The sequence below is a fragment of the Halichoeres trimaculatus genome, unplaced genomic scaffold (assembly GCF_033239565.1).
Source record: "Halichoeres trimaculatus isolate MK-OKI-2021-1 unplaced genomic scaffold, fHalTri1.1 fHalTri1_scaffold_1, whole genome shotgun sequence".
Lineage (NCBI taxonomy): Eukaryota > Metazoa > Chordata > Actinopteri > Labriformes > Labridae > Halichoeres > Halichoeres trimaculatus.
Window position 1 is genome coordinate 4912375 of NW_027437179.1, and position 15734 is coordinate 4928108.

The window sequence follows — 15734 nt, forward strand, 5'->3', positions numbered from 1 at the left end:
CTTTCACGCCCAGCAAGCAATGAGTCCAGCTCCTCCAGAACTAGGGGCACAGAAGCAGTTAGCAAGTGTCTAACATAGTGGCTGTCACACCTGGACTCTTTTACACTTTGAATTCCTGACTTCCTCAGTGTTCCAAGCTACAATACCATGTATTTATGGCCAACGAATGGCAAATTTCATACAGTTATTAGAACAAAAAAATGGGTAACACTTTACTTCTGAGGTCCGCAAATTTCATCACACTTAGGTAATAATTACACAAAGTTTTTTCTTATTTTTCTGAAATTACCCCCAAAATTTCATGAGAATTTGGTGTAATTTAGCACATAACTTCAGGCCAGATTCTGTTTTGCAGTGGGCCTGTACTCACAGTGTCTATCTTTTATTGTTTTTAGATAGATTGTGAGTCATCTGTTGTTTACACGTTGCGTCAATCTTGTTTGTTAAAACGGCGTGTTTTTTATTCTTGTGTCTTGTGGAAAGTGTTGTTATTTTTACTTTGTTTCTTCCCATTTGATCACCTGCCTTAGGACAACGGATGAAATTTAGCTATTGTGCTAATTTCGGCATATTTACAATGACGTGTTTATCGAAATTGTTGATTGATGTGCACTGTCCTAATCAAATAAATGAATAAATAAATAAATACAATAGATAAATCACAATCAGGTAAGGCCAATTTACAACCCCACTCTGGGTGAATATCACATCTGAAGCCTTCAGTTGTATCATGTAAAATATTATAGGCCTAATCATAAAGGTTTATCATTTTGCATCTGATCTCAATTATGCATACCAACAAACTCGGTGCTGAAGAACTTGGTGAAATTAAATAACAATTAGCTACCTATCAACTGCTTATTGGGAAATTGAATTATTCACATTTCAAAGGTAATTATCAGAGGAAACAATGAAGCTAACTTCTGTTTTCAAGAACTAAGCAGCTATTTATCACCTGCCTGAAATAGCAGAAACGTTGGGATACTTCTAAAAACATTTTGTGGTGGGTTGTGATCTAATTTCAAATAAATTATTTGTTAATCGTCACCCTCTTACCTTGCAGTTTGTAGTAAATTTCAAAGAAACTGGAAAAAACAGTAACCTACCAATTGTGACTTGCAACAATAAATTTGGACATTATTGTAAAGAAGTTATGTGCTAATTTCAAAGACATAAGAAAAAACTTTGTCTAATTATTACCTAAGTGTGGTGACATTTGCGGACCTCTGAAGTACAGTGTTACCAAAAGATGCTCGCCACCTGACACTTACTAACTATATATTTCTTTTTTTTTTGGTCATTTTTTGTGTTTTAAAAGAAGCAATTGCATTTATACCGTTAGAAAACTATAAATAGACAACTTGCAAAAGCCACAACACAAATACAAGAGCAAAAACACGAATGCAAAAGCTACAACACAAATGTAAACTCCACAACACAACACAATGGAAGTACAGCCACAACAGAAAAGGTTAATCATCTCAACAGACACAGAAAAATTGAGAAGTAATTAAATGATTATCATTTTTAACTTCATCCATGATAAACAAAGCTTGGTAGGGGTCTCACCTTGTATATCCATCATAGTACTAATTTCTTTAATTATAGGAAATATATGTCATCTTAGATTTAGCTATATGAATCAGTCATGTCACAACGTTAGCATTAAAGCTTTATTTGTCATAGCTGAAGTCAAAAAAGAAAATGATAATGTCCTTACTTTCACAACTTTTCTGTGTCTGTTAGGATAACTGTTCTCTTAACTTCCGATGTGTTGTGGGTTCCCTTACGAAAGAAAAATATATGTACCAATATTTTTTTTGAAATGTATTGTTATATATTATGATATACATGGAATAATATATTGAGGGCAGATCTGCAATGTATTATATATTCATGAAATATATTGCAAAATATTGCAAAATATACAAATGATTGCTGCTTTCCATATATTGCAATATATTGGAAAATATAAATACTAAATTTCATATATGGGAATATATTACCTACTATATGACATGATATTTTCCAATATGCTGCAATATATTCTTCTTTCGCAAGGGTTTTGCATTCATGTTTTTGCTCTTGCATTTGTGTTGGTGTGTTTGCAAACCGGCTGACACCTACAAACCCCATGATATGGGATAAACCCCATATATGTTTATCTGTACTGTGTCCTTGTACTTTGAGAAAAACTTCACAGGCAAGGGAAAAACATTTGGTTGAAACAGGCTTCCCAGAATCCTGGGAGTATTATAGAGCATTGAACTCATTATTCTAAAAACAAGGCCTCAGACGGCCTTACAATGTCTTTAATTAATCTTTAAAGTCTTAAAAAATTCAACACATAAGTGTAATTGTAGGTAGTTCTGAATCTCAAAATAAATGCTAACATTTTATCCTTTTTTGAAAGTAATTTACAAAGTGACTCTGGTGGTAACATCACACAATCACAGTGGCAGAACCAACAAACACTGATGTGGTTGCAGCTGGGACTCCATTAATTGCCCCCAACCCTATGTAATTAATGTGGCCTTTTCCATTTGTGTTTATTGTAAAGTCGGTCTTAAATTTAATTTCAAATGGCATCAAAAAGTCTGAAGAAGTCTTGAATTTAACTTGCCCTAGCCTGTAGGAACCCTTTAAAATCCTCAAACCAGCAGCCACAGCCTTCCTGTTGAAGATGAGCCAATGGAGAGGTTTAAGACTTAGACCAGTCTTAAGGCATAAGCCTTTGTAAAAGTGCTAAAAGCTGTAGTTCACCAAGTGTCCACTTGAGGTTGGCTGCAGAACGACTGGAAACCACTCACACACCAAGCCAAAAAGCAGAATTTAACAGCATTAAAAAACACATTTACAGCCTGGTTCATGTCTTGGGTCTGAATAGTTCATTTCTCTTACAGTACACACAGCAGGGGATTAAATTTATTTCATGACTTGGTTTAGAAGATATTAAGATTAAAAGTTTACCCAATCAGAGGCCCAGCTCACAGGGACTGACAGGTCTGGCCCCCTGTAGCTGTCAGTGAGGAGGCTAGAAGTCCATGAGTCACTAGGTTTCCCACGACCGTTTGCTTCAAAACCCCTTATAAGAAACGGATGGATGACATCACAGGTACTACATCCATTTATTATAGCTCATAGTTGAAACCCACCACTAACTGAGGCTTCCTTCAACAACTGCATTGTTTATTTTTGCCAAAACAGGAAAGTGTTTTTCTCCTTTGCTTGGATCATTTGTACACATGTGAACAGTGGTGTGTGCAGATGTTTTGAAGGGCAGGTGCGAAAAAAAGGCGCATACAGGATGCTCTTGTCGCCCAAGAGGGCAGCTGTTTTTTGCCAACCAGGAGGGACCTTGGGGCTAATTTTCCAGCAATAGGGCCAAGAAGCTAGCTGAGCTCACCCAGAGGAGGACACCATAGCTAGAAGGGCTGGGACGATATGCTTTCTCCTGATTTCATTCTTTTATGATTTTTTGGGTGCCCAGCTAGTGTAATTTGCAATTCTTTGGGAACTCCAGTTCTTCAATTTTTTGTTTAGTTTTTTAACACCAGTTTATGTGAAAAAGTTAATGATGATGATGACAATCTCTACAGACCATATCAGGAGCCCAAGAAATGCACATCACATAAGTCAATTTTTAGGATCTGACCTTACATCACTAGATAGTCCAAGAAAAACATTTCACCCTCTGTTGGAGAAAGTGGTAACGTTTTTCCAACCCAAGTTATAAACAAAGATTAGACTGAAAAACAGTACAATAGAGGATTCAATTCTGATATTGAAAACCCCATTCAGTTTTTCTAGCACACCAATAGTGTGGAATCAATCAGATTAACTGAACACAAAAAATCTCAGGTTCAATTAAATGGTTGTTTGATTTCCTTCTGCATATTTCAGCGATTTCTGTCATTGTCCCCAAACAGTAAGTTGAAAATGTTTGATCTACTTCCTTTCATGGAGCACAAATTCAGATAACAGATGACGTTTAAATTGAACTTATCTCTGTCTGGTCTTTATGTGCTTATGAAAATGAAGGATGCCAAGGACTTGCACAACAGCCTGGGACTGAATATGTCTGCCTTGCGCAGTTTTTATTGAAGATGCTCAGCTTTCAGGTAGAAAACAAACAAAAAGAAAAACAAACATTCAACATGATTCTGAGCTAACGATGGTTACATCCATTTCAGTTCAACTTCATTTGATTCAGGCTCAACCTGTCTCTATTTAGCTTCCAGAAAAGCATCTCTTGGTCAGAGTCAGTGGCAGATACATAAATCTCCTCTAATCCCAGCGATGTTTTTATTACCGGGAAATTCTTCCTGTCAGATACAACTGCTTTGATGTTGTTATTTCCAGTGAACTAAAGGTCAGCCATCTTTGCTGAATTACACCAGTGGCAGCGGAGGATTTATGAGTTTGTACTGGCAGTGTCAGGCTACAGGAAGTCAGAGCTCTGACTTCAGCAGCATCTGATGGAAAGCGATGCCTGCAAGAGAAATACACACACACAGATAACAGAGGTAGTTTAACCACAATAAAGAGTAACACGAGAAGATATTTTTCTACTGTGCGCTTTTGTGGCATAATTGATAAAGCTGCGTTTCAACCATAGGAAACACCATCTGGAACTAGGCCCTTTCCTCTGGAACAATGTGCTTTTAAATTGTCAGAATGAGGGTAGAAGTCTAGCTCTGGGGAGAAACGTATCCCTGAAAATGATCATGGTCTCTGATTGGTGGAGCAGCCACAGTGTTTTATTTCCCCCTCCCTCACTCCCTTCACAATGAGATGACCCCCAGCTATATTAACTTGGTTTAGTTCCTCCTAACCAACAGTCTTCTTTGAGCCTGATATTGTGAATGTCTCTGTCATATCTCTGTCAGCTCCCAGTGTTTCAGTTTAAAGAGTGACCCTGTAAACTGGAGACCTTCAAATGAACGTGTCAGTGGATCCAGTTTACAACAGCTGTTTAAACAAAGGAGAAGTTCTCGAAAAATGTGTTCTAGTTTAGTTTGATATATGTGATAAAATATACCCACCAGATGAATATTTAATGATGATCAAAAGCTGTTACAGAAGAATGTTTCCCACTAAAAGTCATCCATAATCCGGGTTGTTATTTAAGCTGAAACATGCATCTATCTCCATTTTGTTGGTCACAGCTGTTTGGGGCTTTTAGAAATGTTTTCCACCAGCGCTGGCTTTGCCACAAGCACTTGTCCCTTTTCAGTGCCACACAGATTGTCTGTCCTTCTTGTGGTCTTACTGCCCTCTAATGGTCAGGTGGTGTTTTGCGTTTACCTTTGTTTTTTCTCCCCGTACGACATTCTGCTGTTTTGCTTAACCTACCCGGGACCTCAGCCTCACAGTCTAAACATCACAGGAACAGTTTCGTTCTGGGAAATGTTTTAACAGGGACCAAAAGAACCTGGACCTTTGGTCAAAATGGCAACTTGTGTGATAAGAAGCCCAATAAATCTGGGAGTTTCTTACTTTCTGGAAAAATGCTTTCATTAGACGATGATTTTCCTTCAGCCTCAGCTTAAAGGTAGGGTCTGTGGGAATTTTCGTTATGTGTTGGTGAACAAATTCAAACTAGGCTCCTCCTCCTTGGCTCGGTGCCAGCAGCATCACATACCCACAACCTCCCTCCTAACACACTCACTAGCCCAGCAACCACCTGTAGCATCAAATCTCTACATGGGAGAGACTTGAGAGCCGTACACCTGACTTGGCATGTTAGCACAAGCTAATCACAGGTATTTGACATATACCCAGCAGAAAGTCAACTGGCGTCGCTCTTTATCCCAAGCTTCTCTCTAAGTGTCAAGGGCACAGACAGGAGGACTCGAGGCACAGGAGTCAGAGTTCAAACACAGGTCTTTAATCCAGAAAATAGGTCGGTACACGAGATATCCAAACACAGGCAGAGGTACAAAATCGGCAGGCAGAGGGTCAACGAGAAAGCTAGAATAGGGTCAGAACACGAGAGATCAAATAGGAAGAGATGCTGGAAAATCAAAGTACTACTTGTGATAATCTGGCAGGGAGTGAAGGGGAGACCAGGGTAAAATACCCACAGGGAGTGCACAGAAAACAAGACACAGGTGAAACACATAAGGGAGGGGCCCGGTGATCAGCAGTGGGGGAGAAGCTTGACAGGAACTGAAAAAGAAAGAGACACAAGTTAACAAAATGAAACAGGAAGTGGAAAATTAGCAAAAAGGTAACAAAAGAAACTTTACAAACTGGTGGTTCTGATACTAAGTGCCCAAAGTGAGTGAAAGTTGAGCCAAGCCTCACCCTCATTAAGGAAAAAGCTTTATCTGTTTGTCCTGTTTCTCTTTGGTTATTTTTTTTCTTTGTGCTATGTCCACTAGCTGCTCTGATTAGCTTCTTCTTCCCGCTAATCAGCACTCAAAGTCATTTGGGCATGCTGAGGTAGCAATGTCTACTCACTGCCCCGAACTGTCCTGAAACAACCAAAAAATTATCATACTGGCTAAGGAGGGGGTTGGGGCAGACACAGACACTGACTACGTTTACATGCAGCCAGTATTCGGCTTAAGGTCAATATTCAGGGCTCGTAAATATTCAGAATAACCTGTTTACACGTGTGAGTGAACAGGGTTATTCCTGTTTACATGGTACACTGATAAAAACAGACGCATGAGCAACATCTTGACGCACGGACAACTTCATGACGCAATGCATTCATTTCCTCTTCTTCTGCCTGTATCCATAGCAACAACAGCAGCAGCACGGCAGACTTCCTATATCCAAAAACAAGATTCCATGTGAACAGAGCATGCGCCAAACACAAATTAATATTCATTTGGATGGGGATATCCTGATAGGTGTATACATGACCAAATATCCAGGTTAGAAAAGCAAGAACACTTGGAATTTTCAGGCTTTTAAAAACTGGAATATGAGCATTTACTGGTTTTTTAAAATGGTTATTGGTGTTTACATGGCTGTGTGCAACCAGGTTATTGCTAATATTCTGAATATGAAAAGGTTACTGACTGCATGTAAACTTATCCACTGACACACATTTATTGAGGCTTGTAGGAGATGGTTGAGCAGAATTATTCCCGTGAAAGTTGACTTTCTATTTCTTGTAGGAAAATCCTGCTGACCCTACCTTTGACTTTAATTTCATTCAAAAAGGAATCTGTAGCTTGCTAACATTTGAACTAAAATAGCTAGAATTAAAAAGCAAATACGACATCATTACAAACCAAGATCTGTGGACATGTGGTGTGTTCCTTTTTGCCCCGGGAGTTTGACAGTATTCCCTTCAGTCTTATTTTGAAGAAACAATGCTAGCAGGCCTCCTCCAGCCTGACCCAAACACAGTCAACTCAGATCCAACAGTTAGTCCCAGCTCCAGCTAAAACAAACACACTAATATATCCTTTATTCCCGTCATATTTCTAGTTAAATCATCCTGATTCATCTTCATTCCTGAATGTTGTTTAATCTTTCTAAGAAGCAATGAAAGTTTCCAGATATTCATCAATGTCACTTTTTGCGCCACACGTAGGACATGGCTCGATACAATCTCCTCTCCTCTGTGACATCTGTTTTTGGTTAAATCTTCCTGAAAAGGACGAAGGTGAACATGCCAGGGAAGCAGCTCCAGCAGACATCGTTCTACTTTTAGGAGCCTGTTATCCCCCCCCCCCCCCCCCTTTCCTTTAAACATTTCTCTAAGATGTGGAAGCTGCAGGCTGCCAAGGTGAAGAGCAGCGCTAAATTGGATTAATGCAGAATGTCTTCATCTGTTTTAACAAGCGCCTGCAATATGAGCATGCTCAGAGCGACGTGTTACAGGAAATTAAATAAAGTCTGAGCTTAATGAGCTGCAGACCACTGACAGACGAAATCCAGCTTCATCAGCTGTTTACACTGACTACTGCTGATCTGTTCTCCTGCATTTTCACTTATACTTGTTTAAGAACCCAGCTGATGTTTTTAAATATAGTCAGTACTTCCTGACTGTGCTCTGGAACAAATAAAGTGAATCCTGAAATATCTGACAAACAGCTAGAAAATCCTGAACCATCAATTCTTTCCATTTCATGACACCAGTGTGTGTCATATATAAGGGAAGCCACATAGATCATTCAATTAGTCAATTTTTATTAATGTTCCGCCTAATCACAACAGACATTATCTCAAGACACTTTCCATTAACATGATCAGGTCTAGACCACAGACGGACATATTCTCCCTTATGTCATCCGTCTGTTTTTAAAACAGACTATGGAGCACATTGGCTATGGCGGCTTTGAGTGCAGCTGTAGGGCGCCTGTCAGTCACATGAGCTGAGCTGTGCCTCTGATTGGGTGAGCTCACAATCTCCATATCCTGCAGAGTTAGAAGAAATTCACCCCTGTTCCGTGTGGCGATGGTGAAATTAGCGATTCAGACAGGTAGGGATGGGTACTGAATTTGGTACTTTTATAGTTACTCACCAAATCCCATCTGTAGAACAGAGTTCTGATTTATGTAAAAATCGAAAGGTACCATATTTAGGTACCTAAACACATCCCCGTGACTGTGAGGGAGTGGAAGAGTAGGAGATTTTCCATGCTGGACATGAACACAGCATTGCAAGGCTATATGATAAAGAAGAAGTATGTTAAATAAAAAAACTTTGAGGTTTTGTTATTAAACAAACTAATAGTTATTACCACATAAATACACAAAAGTACTGAAGATTTGGTACCATTGAGTACCAATACCAATTGCGAGGTACCGGACATTGGTACCATATTGTTTTAAATGTGAAAGGTACCCATCCCTAAAGACAGGAGATGTTTTTTGAACCAGGCTGTAAATAGGTTAAGTTTTGCTTTGAAAACAGCCTTTTTTGGCTTGATTCGTGTGTGACTTCTAGGGGTGCACAGATCTCAATTTTCTGTCCAATCACCGATCTTTAAAAAGCCTGACCTGCCGATACCAATTTATTTTTGTTTGTTTTTTGTTTTTATAACTGACAGCACATACCTTCAATTTTCCAATCTTGTTTTATTGAAAATCATTGAACAATACCAGTGAAACAATAAAATCTTTATGTCTTAGCTGAAACAACCAATAAAGTGTCCTGAGTTTTAGGTCTCAGAGCAAAAAGCAACAATGGCTGGCTGCCAGACCTTCCCTGAGGTATATAAGATCAGTTTCATATGTAAGGCCGATCACCGATCACCTAAAATTAAGGAAATTGGCACCAATCGATCGGTGCATGTCTGGTGACTTCTGGTACTTCCAGAGCCAGCCTCAAGCGAACTCTCCAGAAACAGCAGATTTTAGCACTTCAGCATTGTCTCATATTCTTAGACCGGAGGTTGCCGCTTGGTCTAGACCTGCTAGTGCTATTTTATTACCAGAGAACCAACATCAGGACAAGATTGAGAGTCTGCTCCTATCTTAACCCAGCACGAGTACAGACCTTTGCAGCATTTACAAGTTTACAATGGCAGAGGAAAACTTCCCTTTAATGGTCAGAAACCTCTGAGAGAGACAGAGATGGAGTCTGTAGTTTGGCTTGTAGTAAGGGTTATGGTGAAACTGGAAAAAGTCATGGCAGGCTGTCCACAGCAACAATCTAGGCGAACCTACAAGACAAACTCAGAGACTCCCAGGAAGATCTATGGTTAACATGATACTCTGGAACATCAAGATCAGAAAAACATAGATCAGAAGTTAGACTGACAGACAGAGGAGAGAGGCAAATAGCAGCTTTCTGTACCATCCCCCCTCAGGCCTACTTCTAAAATAGAGAGGGCGTCTGTCCCAGAGGACATCAACTGGTAGATGATTCCAGAAAGAGGAGTCCGATAACTAAAAGCTCCACCTTCCATACCACTCTAGAGACCTGAGGTACAATGAGTAACTCTCCAGGGACATATAGTTTTTAAAGGTCAAAACAAACAAGCACAGGAAAGTCTGTTACCTTAGCATTTGCAACTCTATGGCTTCAATACCAGCAGTGAGGAAATATCAAACAAAGTGAAAGCAGTCCAACAGCCACACTTGAATACATTCATGCACCACAAAACATCCCAGGATCATGCCATCTCTGTTATTCACCATTTGTCCTGCTGTTCAAGCACTTGGTTTTTGATCCTACCTCAATGGAGCTGTACAGCACAGTCTGTGACAACATGAGAGGGGATTTTAAACATGATGAGATTTTTTTGACAAAGATGTTTTTTTGTGTTTCTGCTGAGCCTCGCAGCACACTGGATTGACTCCGGTACTTAACAGTTTGGGATGGTTCAGTTCGGATTGAGCTGTAATGTAGTTTGTGGCGAAACAAACATTTAGAAAAAGAGGAAAACATGAGATAGTTAATATCTAATATTTATGGCTATGGTCCAGGACCATTTCATGAGAGTTGTGTTCAGGGCAGTCTTGGATTTGAGTGTGCTGTATTACATGAACACACATTCAGGAGGCCTCATATAGGAGAGCATGTAAAATAGATTAAATGACTTTAACATCAAAACTAGCTGGACTAAGTTAATGGAATTAATGAGCTCAAGAATATTTTAGTTATTATTTTTTAGTGGGGAACCTTCAGGGACTTCTAGGCCTTCAGAGGAGGCCTTAAAAAATCTGGACCAAAATATATACGTATCATATATCATATATCTATCTATCTATCTATCTATCTATCTATCTATATATATATATATATATATATATATATATATATATATATATGTATATATATATATATGTATATATATATATATATATATATATATATATATATATATATATATATATATATATATATATATATATATATATATATATATATATATATCTTATATATATATATATATATATAAATATAATTTCTCATTTAGTTGAATAAAATACATTTAATACACCATGTAAGTTTTGCTGCAAAGTTCACTTCAGCAATGAAAGGGTTACTGTCTTGAGACATGTTATCTCTAACGGAGCCCGGTTTGCTAGCTCGTTAGACTTCATTAAGGCCAGGCTGTGTTTTGGTTTGGAGAGAGACAGGAAAATTGACCAATCACAATTTGATTTTTTGGGGGGCGGGACAAAAACAGAAGAGCATAGGCCTTCGTGAAGTCCGAACAGCGGGCAGAGTGGTTAGAGCGGTGAGAGGAATGGCAGAAGATGAGAACAAAGTTGTGGCTAGCTTGTTAGCATTTTTTCAGCGTGTGCGAGTAAAAATTTTCATCTGGCCGTGCGAGTGCTTATGTCTTAATACTTCATCTATCACGGGCACTGTGTAAGACATTGTGGATTGAATTCTCCCTCTCTTTCACTGGCTCAGTCAGTCTCCTCCACCTGAACTCTCCCTGTTCTGAAGAGAGAGCGCTGTCGCGTACATGCGCATCACACACCGAAGACAGACAGAACTTCACAACGACACACGTTTCCCTATTTTAGAGTCAGCCTTCTCACTTTATGATTCCCGCTGCTCTAGACTCTCCTGATTGAAGTGGATGCTGCGTTAGAGCAGAGCTACGTTAGTATAACTCACGACATGTCAACACCAAAAAAGAAAGATAGAAAACAGCTAAGGCTCTGATAAACTCTTCATCAACAAGTGCAGCACAGTTATCTGTCTCTGTCTCTGGGGTCTCCTGCAGCGTCTTTGGATCAAATCAACTAAGAGAGAGGGAGTGGATGGTTTTTGAGTTTCCGATAGAACTCTTAAAGTTTATGTCTGTGAACCCAAATACTGGATCAGGACTCAGTATTGGCAGATATTAAAAACCTGGAAATTAGTTTGGTATTGGGCATCCCCAGTTGTGTCTGTTTACACTGCTGTGTACCTTCTGAATGGGATGTAGTGTTGTCGTAAATCTTTGATGCTATTTTGGTTTCCTCTGAAAAGGGAGACCATGAAAAACCTGGAAGTGGCTGGTATTAAGGCTTTAGAGCCTGAGGTGGACAGACATGCAGTGTACATGTACAGCACACACACTCCTGCTGAGAGAAGGTCACTGTTGGCTCAGGTCTTAGCAAAAGGCTGTTTCCTTGATGTCACAGTGTCTGCCAGTAAACACAGAGAGCCACACATCGTGTCAGACCCTGAGTCAAAGAGAGCAACTCAGGGCTGTGACCGCTGCAGAGGAGAGCCAGGCCGAGCAAATGAAAGAAGTAAATAAGACGTTTGTGCCACAAGAAGGCCGGGCTAAACCTGCTGACCCATGACTTTATAAGGAAAGGGCTGGGCCACTATCAAGACCTCCAGAGGAGAAGTTACTGTAAATACAGTACATTCTCAGAGTTAGACTTAGTGTTCCAATATCTGAGCCACATAAATATATTTATTTTAAACCTCCTTGCGCATTAGGCTGCTGTCACCAGTGCAGTAAATGAACAGTCGATTCAATTATTTGATTAGACTGATCCAATTTGGCTCTGCTGCTGCTGCAACTTCCCCCCAGATTTGTTTTCACTCACACCGTATCCATCAGTGTTGTCCTGAAATTAAGATTTGTGAACCTAAATGTTGTTTCAGAATTTCTTTGTCTCATTAGTTTTTCTCTCTTTCTGCAGACTGAGTCAGCCATTCAGGCGATCCATCAGGGTCGAAGGGAGGTGTTGGAAGAAGGCTGCCGCTCCTACACCCGCAAACGCAGAGTCCTTATCCCCGAGGATCTGAAGCATGTCATTGTGGATGATCAGCATGGATTGTTGTACTGCTATGTCCCCAAAGTGGCGTGCACCAACTGGAAGCGGGTGCTCATGGTTCTGACAGGTGTAGCAGGGCCTCACCAGGACCCACTGGAGATCCCTGCCAATGAGGCCCATGTTGCTGGGAACCTTCGCACCCTGTCGGAGTACTCCACCTCTCAGATCAACCAGCGCCTGCGCTCCTACCTGAAGTTCATCTTTGTGCGTGAGCCCTTCGAGCGGCTGGTGTCCGCCTACCGCAACAAATTCACTCGAAGCTACAACACGGCTTTCCATAAACGATACGGCACCAAGATCGTACAGCGGCATCGGCCGAACCCACAGGCTGAGGCTCTGGAGCGAGGGAACGACGTCTCCTTTGAGGAGTTTGTGTATTACCTGGTGGACCCGGCCACTCAGCGGGAAGAGCCCTTCAACGAGCACTGGGAGCGGGTGCACTCGCTGTGCCATCCCTGCCTCATCCACTACAACGTTGTGGGGAAGTACGAGACGCTGGAGCAGGACTCCCGCTATGTGCTTCAGCTGGCTGGGGTGGAGAACCAGGTCAGCTTTCCCGCCTCATCCAAAAGCACAAGGACTACAGGAGACATGGCGGCTCAGTTCTTCCACAACATCAGCCCCTTCTACCAGAAGAAGCTGTATAACCTCTACCGGATGGACTTCCTGCTCTTCAACTACTCTGTTCCAGCCTACCTCAACTTCAGATGAGGCTGGGACTCAACTACAACAAAACTGGACCCTGAGGAGCCAGGATTCTGTGTTGTTGGCCTTACTATGGACCACTGCAGAAAACACATGTTGTTCCCTGCTTCTGAATGTCCTCAGGAGCAGGACTCAAGTGGTGAAGAAGATATGAAGGAAGAGGGAATATTTACTGTAAAACAGTGATTGGAATGTTGTTTTTGGTCACTGCCTTTGAATGATAACGTTCAACCTCTGGTTTGTCTATTGTTTTGATGAAAAATGTAATCTGCTGCAGCAATGTGTGTACACGCCTGATCAGAATTTAAAGAACCAGCTGAAAAACTGCAACAATTTACGTTGAATAAAAACAAACAGAAATAGGATGTTCACCAGCTGATCAAAAGTTTACGATTGAAGCTTAAGAAAAGAAAACCTCCTCAAGTAGAAATAAAAGTTTCAAGAAAGGACTCAGTGATGAGGAGCTCCACAGTCTTGTTCTCGATGTGAGTGTTTCCAGGAGGCTGTGGGGACGTTGCTCCAAGAGGTGAAGATGGCTTCATGAAGGGCATCAACTGTCTGGAACTGATGTCCATTTCTGTAAACGTCCCTCTCCATCCATCCCCAAATGTTCTCAGAGTGATTTAGATCAGGGGAACATCAGGATGGTCCAAAGAGAGAGCTCATTCCTCTGGAAGAAGTTAAGAAACCCAGTCATTACCACACAGACCAGGGCCCTCGGTCATGAAGGAGGCCCCCTGCAACATCTCCACAGAGCCAGCCACCCTTTGGCGCCCCTGATCAACCTGAAGCTCCATTGTAGGAAAAAGCCCAGATCATGATGGCGCCACCATCCAAACATCTCGAGTGGGATCTCTTGGTCATGTCAAGGTTCAGTTTTTACTCCTCAGAGAATCAAACTTTCTTCACCTTTCAGTGTCCCATGTTTGCTGCTCTCTGAAAAAGTCCAAACAGTGAGTTTGGACCTTTGACAAGTGTTTGCCCTCAAAGCCCTTCTTTCTCAGAAGCTATCTGATGATTATTGGGCCGCAGTCGGCTCCACTAACAGCCTTAATTTGGGTCCAGGATCGTCCCGTGTCTTGACAGACAGCCAATCAGATCCTCCAGCTCAGCGCCAGCAAATTTTTTGGGTGGGTCAAACACTTGAACATTCTTGTTTCCATAACCCTCAGGGTCTTTGAAGAAATTCAAAATATCTGTCTTCAACCTCAGCAGTGATGGCGTGTTGTAAGAGCCCTTGCTGATGCAGCTCAACAATCCGACCATGTTCAAAAAAAGAAAGTCTTCTAGCCTTTATTATCAAGAGGTCATAACAGAGAGAATACCTGACAGGAAATGACATCGAATCCACATTTTTGTGCAGATTTTGGTCTTAAACTTTTGATCAGCTGGTAAACAGACTGTTTTACTTTACTACTACTCTACTTGTTTTCCATAAATTGCTTGCTCAGTTTTATTTATTTTTTTTTTTTCGCACCTGTTTCTTAATTTTGAAATTCCACTTAGAACATTCTTAAAGGGGTTGTAGGGAGTTTCAAAGTGATCTTAGTTATCTGTCTGATCATAATCCACACTTCACAATCACATTATCAGCACCGATATAGGTTATTTTGAAATGTGACTTTGTGGCTTCCCAATTGGGTCGAGCAGGACCAGATTGATTTACGGCACGTCAAAGTTTCTATGACAACACCACGCCAGCTGATGAAGTTCAGTAGTGAAAAGCGGCATATGTGTTTTTCTCTGCTGAAAACAATTTCTGTGATTAATTTTGTAGGGATGGTGGACACTGGAGCCTAACTGTCAGACAGAAAAAGGACAGAAGAGCAGAAGAAAGATATCAGGAGAGAGATAGAGCACGAGCTAAAGGCTAACACAGGAACTAAACTGTTTGTGTTAATGTTCGGCAGGACATGACATGACAATGTTAGCTTGTTGTCACATTTCAAACAAGAGCCCTACGTAACTGTACTGATAAATACCTTACAATGTTGCAATCCAGTACAAAGTTGTCCTGAAAAAAAAAAAAATTTGTTCCAAAAAAACACACACCTGGTGAAAAGTCACATCTTGGGCCAAAAGGTGGCGAGCCGGCCCAATAAAAGCAGATCCTCATAGCGTCTTTGAGATCCAACAGTGTAAAATGCAACTTGCTGCAAATTTCCAACTGGTCTTGAAATTTTGATCAGGAGTGTTACCGTCTTCAGCGTATGCCTCCACATGGATGTGCCTTTAATTGAGCCTTTTTTTTATCCCCACAGACAATGACGTTTGTTACTGTGACTTTTTTGTGCTGCCGGAAAAGATTGATGTGCAACTATGGT

General features: G+C 40.7%; 1 protein-coding gene across 1 annotated transcript in view; it reads left to right on the forward strand.

The window, feature by feature from the left end:
• LOC141788697 (carbohydrate sulfotransferase 11-like) overlaps positions 1–15721 on the forward strand; it is a 38876-nt gene extending 23155 nt beyond the window's left edge. The window contains exon 3 of the mRNA XM_074667700.1: positions 12571–15721. Within this exon, the coding sequence (XP_074523801.1) occupies positions 12571–13416 (846 nt within the window). The 3' untranslated portion in view covers positions 13417–15721. The remainder of the gene's footprint in view (positions 1–12570) is intronic.
• Positions 15722–15734: the final 13 nt, after the last annotated feature.